Source organism: Actinia tenebrosa, unplaced genomic scaffold, assembly GCF_029948245.1.
Source record: "Actinia tenebrosa isolate PJP-AT-01 unplaced genomic scaffold, QUT_ActTen_1.0 utg165__unscaffolded, whole genome shotgun sequence".
NCBI classification, from domain to species: domain Eukaryota; kingdom Metazoa; phylum Cnidaria; class Anthozoa; order Actiniaria; family Actiniidae; genus Actinia; species Actinia tenebrosa.
In genome coordinates, this window is record NW_028292594.1 from 362,719 (window position 1) to 377,811 (window position 15,093).

The 15,093-nt window shown below is 35.8% G+C and overlaps 2 protein-coding genes across 3 annotated transcripts; one reads left to right on the forward strand and one right to left on the reverse strand.

Moving 5' to 3' along the window:
• Positions 1-1,250: 1,250 nt before the first annotated feature.
• Positions 1,251-5,871, reverse strand: LOC116286999 (ubiquitin-conjugating enzyme E2 T). Its single transcript, XM_031693607.2, has 6 exons — positions 5,649-5,871; positions 5,439-5,508; positions 3,574-3,679; positions 3,255-3,353; positions 2,186-2,290; positions 1,251-2,064 (listed from the first exon to the last, which is right to left on the reverse strand). Exons 1-6 carry the CDS (start codon positions 5,755-5,757, stop codon positions 1,852-1,854), a joined length of 702 nt encoding a protein of 233 aa, XP_031549467.1. The 5' UTR covers positions 5,758-5,871; the 3' UTR covers positions 1,251-1,851.
• Positions 5,872-5,975: 104 nt separating this feature from the next.
• Positions 5,976-15,082, forward strand: LOC116286997 (uncharacterized). Of its 2 annotated transcripts, XM_031693605.2 has the most exons (10): positions 5,976-6,468; positions 6,967-7,075; positions 7,739-7,888; positions 8,472-8,577; positions 9,026-9,081; positions 10,050-10,135; positions 10,547-10,667; positions 12,221-12,282; positions 14,052-14,139; positions 14,738-15,082. In XM_031693605.2, the coding sequence occupies exons 1-10, from the start codon at positions 6,269-6,271 to the stop codon at positions 14,822-14,824; spliced, it is 1,065 nt and encodes a 354-aa protein (XP_031549465.2). In that variant the 5' UTR covers positions 5,976-6,268; the 3' UTR covers positions 14,825-15,082. The 2 variants fall into 2 exon arrangements, with proteins under 2 accessions (XP_031549465.2, XP_031549466.2); XM_031693606.2 differs by lacking the exon at positions 6,967-7,075 and having other exon boundaries at positions 6,373-6,468.
• The last annotated feature ends 11 nt before the right edge of the window (positions 15,083-15,093 follow it).

A 15,093-nucleotide genomic window follows, 5' to 3' on the forward strand; every position in this document is an offset into this window, starting at 1 on the left:
GAAAGTAAGAAAATAGGAGGAAAAATAACACTCAGCACTGAAGTGTAACTGATAAATGGTAGGATGATTAACAGTGGGTGCATAAAATCGTTGGAACAAAAACAAGTCGCACAAGATTCTGAAAAGCGATCCAAGAGACTTTTAGAAATCTGATTACGAGAAATAGATAGTGTTGCAAAATAAAATTATAGCACAACAGCGACAAGGAAGTTTTTACAAAGCCAGAGAAGATAAATGCAGAGGGAAAACTATTAGGAAAAGGTTAAAATTGAAGTGAAACTTAAAGAGCAGAGAGAGCTCCAACCAGATGGGATATGATGTTTTCCATGTCAATTGTTTGTTTAACGAGGTAAAGTAAGTGGACATTACGTCTTAGTGGTGATTGACATTCATTCGCGCTGGCCAGAAGTAATTCTAATAGGAAAGACAGATGCCAAACATGTAATCAGTGCCATAGAAGCAACATTTAGAACAAATGGCTTACTTTTGAGTATCCGCAGTGATAATGGTCAGCAATTTATATCGAAGAACTTTGAACAGTTTTTGAGACACCTAGGGATAGAGCACAAGAAAGTACCTTATTGGCCCCAGAGCAATGGAGAGGTAGGCAAAAAAATGATGCAAAACACTGCGCATTTAAAGAAGCTCTTAATTAACCAATTTCCTGCAGTTTTCCGTGGAATGTCCTCTTGTATACCATGATTTTTGTCATTTAGCCGTCAAAATGTTGTCAACGCCGAGGGAGTCCTTTGAAGGCTAGATGAAAAAAGTGGTAAATAAGAGGGCATACCACGGAAAACTGGAGGACATTGTATTTTTTACCACAGAAAATTAGCAATTTTACTACAAAAACAAGGGTAAAAATTGAAATAAAAAAGGTTTCAAAAGCGCGTGCGTGATTTGCTGACGAAATTTATTGGTATGTCCCGGCTCTAGACCAATCAGAAAGCGAGAAAATTCACAAATGTGATAAAAAGCCTGATATATTCAGCATTCCCCAACAGGATGCTAGCTCCGGACTCCGGAGAAGTGGATAGTGACACAACACCAACGAAGACGAATGTTTCCCGACACAATGCCATTCCTCAAGGAGCAGAAAGTGATACAGCACCGCTCGCTGTAGACGGCTCTGGCCCAGAAGAGGATCCACAAGTATTCCACAATGCATTGCGAGTTAGACATAACGTTTTTCTATATAAACGGCTAAAATTGATGTTTTCGAAACTGAAAAATCAATTGTACACAACTAGTTTCTTTCATACCTTTTAATGATATCTATTTATAAATTTTTCAAGAGATTTAAAGATACTCGACAAAATACTGAAATACTTTTTGAGTAATTTCAGGTTCAGTACAGATCCTACCAGCTAGGCTTAAGGATTATGTCTGTGAGTAACTAACATTAAAGTCTTCTTTAAGAAGCACCTAAATTTTTATTGGTGTTGTTTTATAAGTCACCATATACCTTTGTATACAGATGAAGTTTAATATTAAGTAAGGAGGATCCTTATTTAGGAAGGCTGCGTGAGATCCACCATTTGGAATAAAGTGTTAATGACAGAAGTAACACGTGTGGTTTTTCTCTCTCCCTAAATACCACATTTGCACTAGTTTACACAACTGTTAGGTGTAGATCTCCCCAGTACACTTACCTTACTCTGTCCTGATTGTCAACAAAATGAGCCTGGTGACTCATGACACCTATAATATAGGAACACGTCATCAGGCTTAGTTTTAGATTATGTTGCTGATCAGGAATAAGTGAGGTAAATGTGTTCAGGAAATCTTCTCCTAGGGAAACGGACAGGCTCTAAAAATCCCATTGGCTCTTAAACAAAAACTCAATTTTTGTTATACTTTTCGGATTTTGCTAGGCCTAAGTCCTGATGTAGATGGTTTATCATCATAACATATCCGTTTTACGCCCTTTAGCATATTGGTAGTTTGAGGAATATTGTTCTCTTCATCTGATTCTGATTCAGAGCTTGAATTGGTATCAGAATCCAAAGCCTTTTCCTTTCCAGAAATGTTAACATCATTCTCGTCATGTTTCTCAGCCAATTCCTGAAAACCCAACAAGTACAATTAAAATTATATCCAAAAGTTCTTCAACTGTCTGGAATTGCAGCAGTCAAGAGGGTGGTAGAGTACTTTAGAGGATAGGAAAGTTCAAATTATGCAATACCTCATTTTGAGTTTGATTTGCTGGAGCTCCATCTGTGGCATGGGTCAATGTCCATTGTTTTGCTTTGTCAAAAAATGCTGAATAATTGTAACGAAATTCATTAGCCTGAAATGGAAACAGACAAAAATAAGATTACATTATCATCAATTTTAATTATTTAATTAAAAAAGCATGTCATATCTAAGAATACTAATAAATGAACAAACATATGAAAGACAGATGACCATGGATGTACCCCTAGGAGGGTCAGGGAGGGCCAGGGAGGGCAGTGGGAGTGATGGAATTCACCAATACAGCATGCAAGATTAGATGAAAGAAGTTGCTTGAGTGCTTTTGGCATTCTTAAAGTAAAGATTAGCCTTTTTTCTTCAGCTTTCAAAAGAAGTAAAAATAAACTTGAATGGATTAAAACTAGGTTAGAGTTTTATTAGGTTAGGAGTATCTAAGTTGTATTTAACCCGTCTTTAAATTCATTAAAGCTGTTTTAAACAGTTCGCTGGGTCTACATGTTTTCCTGAACCGTAACACCATATCCTACTCATTAGCCAAGCTGTAGGCTCTGGAAAACCCTAAAGACCAGAACCAAAACTGCTACCTTATGTCAACAGAGCACATGCTCACCTAATCGGTTTTTGCTAAATTTAATGTGCATAATTTTAAAATCTCCCCCAAGATCTTACTTTTATTTTGTTTCTTGGATGAAAAGTCTTGCTGTTTACACACTCAAATTGCTTTTCTTAGCTTTTATGCAATGTGATATACACATTGTCAATTTCGTTATGCACAGGAGGGGGACATTGGGGTGTGTATGTGTTTTGGTTGATTCTTGGCCCAGTGTTTTGCAGAAAATTTTATTTTCGAATATGGTTGTTCAGTTGTGTCTGAAAGACAAAGTGCCACTCTTTACTCATATAGGCTATGTTGTGGGATAACCCAACAGACCAACATGTGACTTGATGATCAGTGGGACTATCCCACACTGATGAGGTATCAAGTTAACACTTGTCACTTTGATTGGTTGATTTGCGGGATTATCACACAATGATAAAGTACAGTAAATGATACTTACAATGTCAGCCATTAGAGGATCATCTGGGTTGGGTTTGTCCATCAAGAGAAGAATAGATGACAAAATCGAACCAATGTTTAATGCTGGTTTCCACATCCCCTAAAATCACAAATTCAACCATAAACAAAAACAATACAAATGGTGGATCTAGTGGGGTTCACAAGGAACCCATGTGCAACACCCCTTAAAACTTAGCAGTAGTTGAGTCAAAAGACAGATGAAAGTCTTAAATCTCTTGGAGTTGTTAGATCAATTTTCAGGAGCAACAGCTACAATTTATTACTGGAAAATAAACATGAAACTAATCAAACAGACTTACTTTAGGGGGCATCTTGATGATATCCAAGCATATCCTACCACTATTGTCAATATTGGGATGATAAATAGGTGTGACAAACCTCATTTTGGGTGGTTCAAATGGGTATCTGCATTGCAAAGAAAAGTTTCTTACACATTACAAAGATCTACTGTATAAAGGTGATTTTGTACTAAGGTCTTCGAGATAATATTCCTTACAACTTGACTCATAGCTTTGTTGCAGTATTGGCATATTGTTTGGGCAAAATACAATCAATTTCTCTTTTTGCAATCATAGAAAATTTTCTTGTATAATTCCAAATTACTGCTGTGTTTCTTGATTACAGACTCATTTGCACATACAGGGTTAGCCTCAAGTTTGTGCAGAATATCCACGTGTTCCAGTCAAGGTCCGTCGAGTTTCAAAATGTTTGAAATAATTGTACTAACTATTCATTAGGGTGAAATGAAACCCAATGAAATACAAGACTGGGATCACATGAGAGCAATATTCTTTGTTTTGGCCTCCCTTAATCATAATTGCGATGGATAAATGGCTGTCAAGTCACATGAATCTATTGCTTGCTTGACTAGGAATACACTCTGCCCTATGTAAATTTAATTGTCGAGTATTGAATGGCCAGTAACACTTAAAGCGCATTTGAACATAATAATTATACATGCTAATTTGCAAGTTAAAACTTTAAAAAATATTATTATTGTTATTATTATTACTTAATGATTATGTGAACAAAATAGTTATCATAATAAGCAATTAGTGGACGAGGTTTGGTAAAATATCATGATTTGTTAGTGGAAATAACAACATCTCGTGATAACCAAGTTCAACTATATCATAACTGTTTTATCATTTAAATTATCTTTATGTTGCTGCATATAAGTAGACTATTATTTGCAGCAAAATTTTCACTTTTCGCTGTAATGTGCATAAGCAGGTTATTGTTTGTAGGCAGTTATTTGCAGTCATCTCGGCCAATCAAAATGTCAGAAAAAAATAATATTTGAATAAAATTTTTTGATATCATGCTCTGCCTCATCCAATTTATGACTATGCAGGCTTAGCCTTACTTCTTAAGTCGGTAAACAAAAGCAGAAATTAGAAGAACAAAATAAGCAACTTCTTGATTCAAGGCTAGGCCTGAATACAGTGGAGCTTTAGAATTAAGAGTCGTCAATCATTGTTACATTTATAATTTTTTTATCTGCCTCATCCCATGCCTTTGGTCTTGATAGTTAACAATTGTTTGCCGAAGGTCAAGTGAATATGAGAGATTTTTTACCAAGCTATGAGACATTATGAGTAAATATCCCCCATATTTATTAAGTCTGAGGTGAATAATAATATTGTCTTAGTACAATTATTTTAGACTTGAAAAGACAAAATTCAGGACAAAGAAAAATGTTTTTAATAACTTCCAATGTGTCAAACTCTGGGAACCTCATAATCACTGCTTGAGCAGTAAATATCATCTCTGAATCACTGGGCACTCGACCTTGAAGTCTAAAATTATACTAATTAGCAATTAGCCCTCAAGCCTGAGGACTAATTGTCTTAGTCAAATCCAACTTGTCGGTTAAATATATAGATGCAAACAATTAACGTTAAGTTTAATTTTTAGGTTTTGAAAGCCGTCTCTTTTCGCTACTAGCAGTATATAACTTATAGCCTAGTAGTAGCTCATCCAATCAGAACGCAGTATTGATAATAGACCACTACACGTAGCTGTTGCTATCATATACCCAAGTTATCTATCTTTCTTTTATTAAAAAAAAAAACACAGAACACACGATTTGCAAGAGTTAAATAGTTTCTTTATGCGATTGGGTTGAGACTGAAGAAATTTTATAAACTAAAGCATATATAACCTTTCTGGAATCTGTATATCAATCTTGAAGACTCCTCCATGATATGGTGTGCCATTAGCTCCAATGATCTCTGGCAGAAAATACAGAAAATAGTAACAGTTGTAAGGAAAAATCGATGTAATAAGCAATTTACGAGTTTTTGGTATCTTACTTAGCCACTAAGAATTAAGAAGATTTTATAAAATTAGTGGAATTCATTTGTGGACATACTCGCTTCAAGATGGTGCAGCTCGTCACCCACAGCCCAACAAGACACTCCATGAGGCGGATCTTCTGCCAACAACTTTAATTCTCGCTTCATTCTTGAATTTCTTTGCATCTTGCTATTCCAAATCAAGTCCTAAAAATCTAGTATCTTTGAATCTCCCTCAGATCGAGAACATCCTTAATTTTTCTAGAGGGTACATAATAAAATGTTAGTAATGCTTTTGGGTTTTCGCGCCAAAACGTCTTGCTTTCTTAAACACATCCCCAGTCCTTCTCTTCATTTTTGAAAACGCCTGCTTGTTTCTGCATATCCGGATCAATATCCAACAATACATCATGATACATGAAATCGTAGGTTTTTATTGTATTAACCGACTAACCTAGAAAGTGAAATACTGGATGGAACCGAAAGCGAATTTAACAAGATAAAAGGCTGTTGCGTCTTTTAGATTACATGTAAAAACTTTGAACATTTCTCCTTTAGATGGAAGTTGAATATCGAATTTCTTTTTTGAAGTTATTAATCTTTAACACATCCATTTCGCAAGGAAAAGTCAGAGTTCTTGCTAAAAGATAACGCGAACTTGATATTTGGGCTAACAACGCTCATTTATCCTTCCTGGATGGCTGGAACCAAAGTCATTTTGTTATCATTATCATGCTGTCTTCTCTTGGCCACGATAAAGACCGAGACCTTCCAATGGACTGAGAATGTTGATACGGACGCCAGCTTTTCTACTTGTCAACATTCAGACTGCTTAATGATTAATCGACACTCCAATTTAAGTATTCGAGAGTTTGTTGAAAACTACGATGGAAAAAGGTAGGAATATATTCCAAGTAATCGAGCATGATGAACTGTTTATCTGTTGTTTAAAAAATGGTCAAATAAATTAAAAAGATATAAATGAATCAGGGAAAAAAAAGTAACGAGCAAACGAAGGAACAAAGAAACGAACAAATCCATTTATTTATTCATTCATTCATTCATCCCTTCCTTCCTTCCTTCCTTCCTTCTTTCCTTCCTCCCTTCATTCATTCATTCAATAATATATACATATATATTGTATATTCTTTCTATATTTCCATATAACTTTGAAGCCATGCTTTTTGAAATGCAGCTTTACTGTGTATGTATCTTTCCCAGTATTTCAAATTCTTGTTGCTGGCCGTCCGTTGTTTTAAATTCAAAGGTTCAAAGGGAATTTGCATGCTTCTTGTATAATAGACTGCAAGCATCATAGGTTGACATTTTCCTAGATCAGCTTATTCTAATAATACGTACAGTATAATCATTTGCAATTTACTTTCATTGTTTCAGACCTGTTCTTATAACAGATGTTTTAAAAAACTTTGGAGCTATGAATTGGAGTAAAGAATATTTTTCCAGTCGCTATGGAGATCAAAAGGTTTTTATGAAAGCTGTGCAAGTAAGGCATAATTTTGTTAGATTAGAACTGCATGGTGTTTTTACATTTGGGTTTTCATCCTTGTTTTGACAGTGAGCGAAAAAGGCTGAAAGAATTGATTTTAAGTCTTCATAGCCTCTTCATAGCGTCAGAAACTTAATTTAGAATAATTATGATCAATAAGGTTAGTAATTCTTGTGCATAAAAAAAGGAAAATTGGCTGTAAAAACCTAGAAAAAGCAAAAATTTAGTATCTCCTCAGTGTAATTCTTTTAGTATAATTAGCTTGTATTTTTATTCCATAAACCTGAGGCCCAGACAGCGTCTGTGTCCTCTTCATTCATCCACCAGCAAGAATCCTCAATTATTTCTTCTGGGATTGATATTTCAACTTGTTGTTTTAACAATAATATAGCTCATTATACCTTCTCTTATCTTACTTGAAATAAAATGAGTATTCCAAAGATTAAGCAACTAATTGAAATTTTGTTATTCTTATTCGAAAAAAGACTGGGTCCAAGGGTGTTTCCATGGCAATACTATCAATAAACTTATCAAACTGACTGTTTTGCCCTGCACCGTATAACAACCGAAAGATGCAGCCATTATTTCAACAAGTTTAATTTATTTGTAAAAAGCAAATTTCAGTAGAAACATGCTGTCATCACTTCTTATTATTTCCAGGGAGCCATGCATCAAGCTCAAAGCTTTGCTGTTAGTATTGATGTATATAGCCAGCATTCTCACGAAGGAAAGCCAAGTCTATGGACTTATGTTGAAGATGAGTTATTCATACAAACTCACCCCGAGCTGAAAGATGACTTGAAAGATTTGGTTAGTGACAATACAAATTAATAATCCTGAATATACCATGCTACTGTACCTCTCATCACCCTGTGCATCAAAGATTCACTCGCTAAATCTTCCCTTGTTAAAAAGACTCAATTAATGGCTTACAACTGAAGTTCCAGCATATCAACTCAGGCCCATAGCAAGGCTTAGAAATGTAGAGGGGTGCAAACGATAATTTTCCCCCATAAGACCATAATAAATAATATTAAATAACAATATTAGCCAAGGCACAGCCGTAATTTAAGAAAATTGCGCCTGCAAGCGTTAATGTAATTTGTGGCCATAAATGACTACTGGACAAAAATGCAACCTTATATCTAATATTAAGATTTGTTCCCACATGTTTTCTTGCTAAGGGCCTGCAGCTAGATGTGATATCAGACATGGCTTGTTGGTCCTCTTTCAAGCACTGCCCCCTATGCTCAAATTTTGTTATCCCCGCTTGCAATCCCCACTCTTAAGTAAATGTAGGCCTTAACTGGATATACATACTTAGTATTCTAAAATTAAATTTCAAAGTGATGCAGTTATAAGGAGATTAATATTCAGAAAATACATTTTACAGGAATACTTAAAAGAGGATTTTTTTCAACTCCTACCAACTGAAGTACGGCCCTGGAATGCAATGCTTCTTTGGGGAACTCCATACTCGAGATCATCTCTTCACATTGGTTAGTTTATGGACTGTTCTTAAAAGTTGAAAATCTTTAATTCAAGGTTAACATGGAAATACAAAAGAAATGCCACAAATTCCATCAAATAAACAAGTGATTTCTTTTGCGTTTTTATATCCATTGGATGGTCATCTTATAGAATGAATGATTATCATAACCCGAAATGATTAGTGGCTAGAACTACTATATGAAGGGAGTTGAATGGGGTAGCTTACATACAACTTCTAGTCTACTCTATAGGGAGTTGGGATGGCAGATTTCCATAGAGAGTGGGCCAAAAAAATGTTTCCTTTCTAAGCCGTTCAAAGGAAAGTTTTGAAAAGCATAGGTCTCCCAATTAGTAGGGTATGTGTGTCCATCTATAAGCTTAGGGATAATAATAAAGTTATTATTATCATATAATTAATTGATTTAATTCTTCCTTTCTTGGAATGATATTTTTTAGATCCATATAACTGGACAGGAACTAATGCAGTTTTCTATGGATCAAAAATATGGAAGGTTGGTATTGTTTAAAACTAAACAGAAAAACATATACTGCTATGAGTATAATAAGGCTGCGTTTATAATGTATGGCAGAAGGGGGGAGGGGGGGCAGGTGAAAATGTTCAGAATAATTCTTAACACCCCCCTTAAAATCATTCAAAAAAATATGATCCCCCCTAAGCAAGGCTTGTAGCTTCTTCCAAAAATTGTGCATCCCCCCCCCCATTTTTCTGATAATTTGCCCATCTTCCCTTTTTCCTACCAAAATTTTTCCGATCCCCCCTCAATTTCACCTGTCCCCCCATATGCTGTACATTATGAATGCAGCCTAAATAGCTATTGAATTCTGCCTACAAGTTTGATAAAGGTTAGTTAGAGCTCAAATTTAATCTCAAATTGTAACGGTTACTTTATTATCACTACACTGGGCCTAACAGATATAGTCCTACTTAAATGTGGAGTGTTCTTTAAGCTGTTCACAGTGATCTGTCTATAATTACCAAGGCCGTCGTAGATTAGATTACTTTTTCGTGTCGGATGAACTGCAACCATTTGTAAAAAAGCGTGATATTATTCCAGCCAACAGACCACTCTGCTATCCCTGAATGAAAGAACCGTTTTGGAAGCTAAATAATTCATTACTTGAAAACAAAACATGCGTCAATGAACTAGGAAATCTGCTTGAAAATTTTAAAAGTCTCTTTTATTAAGATGTTTTGTTTGTATGTGGTCAGAAGTGAAACACGATCTAGTCAACTGTATAAAAAAGAACTTTAAATTGGGATCATTCTCAAGTTCTCAGAGATAAATAATAGTAATATTAGTAGAAAATTAAGTAAAAGATAACAGATTTTTGGATTCATGGCGACTAATAAGTCTCATCAATGTCGATACAAAAATATGCGGTAGAGTAATTTATAAGTAACTTGTTAATATATTAACGTATTGAGAAACAGTCCTAAACAATATTGCTTCTTTTGAAGCTGTACTCTCCTGGTCAAGATGAATACCTTTATGTCTATGACAAACAACGTTGCAAATTCCCATTGGATTGCTTCAAATATAACAGGTAAGACCCAAATAATGCCTCTATGCACATGGCCTAGCTAAGAAATGGTAGAATGACACGTGTCATGAGTTGTGAAAACCTCGGCCATTTTCATTTTACGAGCGTTGATCTTGTCCGCGATTATTATCTCCATATATCTGTACAGTTACCATGCGTCAATCAATTATTAGTTATGTTGAATCTGCCTAATATTGGAAAAATATAAAATACTGGTAATGTTGGCTGCCAATATCAATATCTTACAACGGTCTAAGACCTTAATTTTCTGATTGACAGAGTTGGAAACTCCGGACTAGAACTTTACAAGATCATCATTGAAACATCGAAAGTACTCTAAAACATTAGGCACAATCGTGCAGTGTTTATCAATTCTCTAGTAACTAACTAATATTGTATGGTTATCAATTCTAGTGCAGTTGATGCCTTTGCTCCAGATCACAAGACGTATCCAATGTTTCATAAAGCCAAGGCCATCACGTTAACTCAAAAGGCTGGTGAACTTTTGATCATTCCAACAGGATGGTTCCATCAGGTGGTTATCACCATTACTATGATTTCAAATATTTCCACCGACAGTTATAAATAGCCACGTTTGAGTAACAATTAAAATGATTTTAAATATTACGCAGACTTGGCAGTTTATAACTGTCTGTGGAAAGAAGGTTTTTTTTTTCATTTGCGCAAGTTACAGTCCGGCGTTCTCAGTAACGCACGGATTTGTAAGATTTGCCGCCAAACCAAGTAGGTTTACATGGATGGCAATCAGGGCGTTTGCATGTCAATCCATGGGCTTCTGCCATTGAAACCTTGTGTTTCTCTGTAATTTTACGGTATTATTTTGAAAGGTTTTTGGTCGAGATTCGAGTGTCGAGAGTAACAGGTCGAGAGTCGAGGGTACCAAGTCGAGAGTCAGGTCGAAAGTCGAGAGTACCAAGTCGAGAGTAGCATTATATCATATAATTAGCAATTATTCGCCGAAGGCGAAATGACGATCGGGGAATATTTACCGAGACGCGAGTCTTCGAGCGGTGAGACAAATATTCTCCATATATTCACTGAGCCTGAGGCGAATAATTGTCTTAGCATACACTTATTTCAATAAAGCTAGTCACCAAAAATCCTAGAAAGCTGAGATCACTGAGCATCATGGGAAACTTTTCATATCAAAAAAGCATATATATACAAAGCTTTATTAATACAAACTGCAGCTCGATGATGCTCAGAAGAGGTGAGACTGTAACCGGTAAAAGATGCGCAAGTCCATGAACAGTTATCGAGGTTGAACTTGTAAAGTGAATCTACCCATAATCCTTGTCGGCCTCAGCTTTATAGCTTTTGAGGTGACTAACTTTATTGAAATAAGTGTATACCAACTTGTGTACAGAGTAAGTTATTTTTATATACAATAATTCAATAAAAACAAACAAACAGAAACTTTTAGTTTACGTGCAAATTCACGCAAAACTTTGAGCAAAACGTTTAGGCCATACTTCGTTACCTTTTTAGTATTGATAGGAATGGCATTTACTTTCTTTTTTTCAATTTTCTCGTCGGAAATTGTAGCAAAACGATTGCCGGCAGATGCCATTTTGTTGCCGACTCAATATTCCGATATTCAGAGGTGAATATCGTATAATATTCACCTCCAATTAACCAATGAGCGCGCGCGTTCTTAGGAAGTACACAAGTTGGCATATGCTAAAAGTTAATAATTAATATGAGCAACACGCTTTGAACAATGGCAAAACAAAAAGGGAAAAAAAACAAGAAAAAGAAACCCTAATCCCAACCTCTCGACCCTCGAACAAAAACCAGACTCTTACTTTGATTGATCTCCATCAAAACCTGTCCTCGCCTGTCTTTGAACCTCATTATCTGCTTCAAATGGTGGTCAAACACTGACCATCATGTGCTGTCAACGAGAAAGAATCCTATTGAAAACTTCAGCTGATGTACATTCCACACAAGACAGGAAATGCCACCGTGTTCGACCATAGTTTTTTTAAACTATTAAGTATGGCTTGACTAAGCGCCTTTTAAAAGAGTACTGAATTTTTAAAGTAATGAATGTATTTATTTTTATAGGCTTTCAATCCAGAAGAAACCATAGCTGTTAGTAGTCAAGTTATGAATTCACAGAACTACAAGTAAGTCGCCCTGACTAAGGCTGTACACATCGTCATCATCATCAGGCTGCTCACATAGTCATCGTCATAGTCACTAATCATCATCATCAGGCTGCTCACATAGTCACCGTCATAGTCACTAATCAACATCATCATCATCATCACTATCATAATCATCAGGCTGCTCACATAGTCATCGTCATAGTCACTAATCATCATCATCAGGCTGCTCACATAGTCATCGTCATAGTCACTAATCATCATCATCAGGTTGCTCACATAGTCACCGTCATAGTCACTAATCAACATCATCATCACCATCATAATCATCAGGCTGCTCACATAGTCATCGTCATAGTCACTAATCATCATCATCAGGCTGCTCACATAGTCATCGTCATAAGCACTAATCATCGTCATCAGGCTGCTTACATAGTCATCGTCATAGTCACTAATCATCATCATCAGGCTGCTCACATAGTCATCGTCATAGTCACTAATCATCATCATCAGGTTGCTCACATAGTCACCGTCATAGTCACTAATCAACATCATCATCACCATCATAATCATCAGGCTGCTCACATAGTCATCGTCATAGTCACTAATCATCATCATCAGGCTGCTCACATAGTCATCGTCATAGTCACTAATCATCGTCATCAGGCTGCTTACATAGTCATCGTCATAGTCACTAATCATCATCATCAGGCTGCTCACATAGTCATCGTCATAGTCACTAATCATCATCATCATCAGGCTGCTCACATAGTCATCGTCATAGTCACTAATCAACATCATCAGGCTGCTCAGATAGTCACCGTCATAGTCACTAATCAACATCATAATGAAAACAACGCATCGAACAAAAGTATCTATGCTTTTTACAATTAATTTGAAAAACCTATTCAAAATACGACTATTCTGTAGACAAATTTTAGACGATATCCACCTCCAATTCTACAAAACTCCTTGGTTGATGAAACACAAGAAAGACCAAAAAATATGATTATAAGAAAAATTCAAGACCTAATAAATTTCATTATATATACATACCAAGTTTTACTCGCTTAAAGACCGTTTAACGACGTTCATGGAAAAAAGAGTGTATTGACAAAGGGTTTTATGGGCAAAATATTTAAATTTTGCATGATGAACTACATCATACCTGGAGTAAAATAAGCGTTCGGTGTGTATATAATGAAGTAGAGAGAATAAGAGAAAAATATCAAATGCCCTTGGCAGTATTCGAACCCACGTCTTCGGTATTCTAGTCCGATGTGTTAACCACTACACTACAAGGACCAACCGGGCTGGTAACGCAGCCAGAATATGAAATGTAGTTTTGATATTTTTCTCTTATTCTCTCTACTTCATTATATACACACCGAACGCATAATTTATTACTACTATACTATGTCTATTCTTTGCGTACATATTTACGGTGTTCAACTTACCTATAGAGAAAAAATATCGCTCTGGGATCCTCACGAATACCCTACATTTCATATTCTGGCTGCGGTTCGAATCCTGCCAAGGGCATTTGATATTTTTCTCTTATTCTCTCTACTTCAAATAAAAGAAAGGGTCACCGACTTCGTTTAGCCGTCGGAATATGTGGAAGATCAGCCTTAACGGCTTTTACTTAACTTCAAAATTGCTAATACCATGCCTAATATGAAATTCTCAATTGTACCGGCTTCTAGGCCAGAAAGCACATTATTTGTCTGAAGATTCATCCTATGATCTATGTTTGATCCTGTCATGATTATGACTTGTTTAATTTACAGGATTGTCATTGAGGAAATATTTAAAGCAGGTGAAATTGACAGGAACAAGGTCCCCGCGAATTTTGAGGAGTTATCTCCTGTGGAACAGGTACATGAAGCTGTATACTTCTGGGATTATATTTCTGCATTGAAAATAAAACATGCTCTACTGGGAATGTAAAATAAGTGAGATGTAGAATCGTGAGCTAGGAATTTCTCTATAATGTCCCACGGAATATCGGGACATAGAGAGCACGGCTTTTTAGGACAGCTTTTTGATGGGTTAATATTAAATCAATTAACCAACCAGCCAACCGACCGACAGACCAACCAACCGACCAATAAAACAACGAACGAACGAATGGCACCGCCATTGACGTGGTCATCCGAGCCACATACAGGTCAAACCATTTGCAGATTTAATTACAAAGGCAGCACTTTCTCCTAATTTATTTGAAGACCCTGAGTGTTGGTCCGGCTGAGATTCAAACCACGACCTCTCGCACAACAGACATACGTTCTTACCAACTAAGCTAACCGGGTGGCGGTAAATACCAGCGAGCAATTATCAATATTCTTTCTCTGAAACTCGAAAACTATTCCACCTAATTTTTTTGGCCTTTACGGTATTGAACAAGTAATTTTGTGACCAACCTGTAAGTAAAACTTTCAATGAAAAATGATTTTAATTTTTTTCTGATCCATAGGTCAAAACTCTTGCAAGACTTATACCAAATGAAGTTCTTGCTAAGGGCAAGAAAGTGACGGAGGATATCTTGAATCAATTAAAATGATATTAGAAACAAGCAAATGATAAATAGACAAAATTGGAATCAGTACCTCATTAATCAGGGCCAATAAATTGAATTATTATTTTTTTATTATCATGAGACTTTTATTTATTTGCATATATTAATTATCTACAAAATTACGGAACTTACATGGTTGTTTCGGGTCAACTACAATTTAAAATTTTATTGCATGGCTTTATAAATTACAGGACGTAGACAGGGGGTGGCCAAGAATTTGTAAAAATAAAACGTAAAAAATAATTTCGTTTTTA

Coding starts and splice junctions, on each gene's coding strand:
- LOC116286999 (XM_031693607.2), bottom strand. CDS start 5,757: ATGCAAAGAAATTCAAGAATGAAGCGAGAATTAAAGTTGTTGGCAGAA. Junction 3,680..5,438: donor GATATACAGATTCCAGAAAG/GTTATATATGCT, acceptor TTTGCAATGCAG/ATACCCATTTGAACCACCCA. Junction 3,354..3,573: donor TCATCAAGATGCCCCCTAAA/GTAAGTCTGTTT, acceptor TTGTGATTTTAG/GGGATGTGGAAACCAGCATT.
- LOC116286997 (XM_031693605.2), top strand. CDS start 6,269: ATGGCTGGAACCAAAGTCATTTTGTTATCATTATCATGCTGTCTTCTC. Junction 8,578..9,025: donor GAGATCATCTCTTCACATTG/GTTAGTTTATGG, acceptor GATATTTTTTAG/ATCCATATAACTGGACAGGA. Junction 14,140..14,737: donor AGTTATCTCCTGTGGAACAG/GTACATGAAGCT, acceptor TCTGATCCATAG/GTCAAAACTCTTGCAAGACT.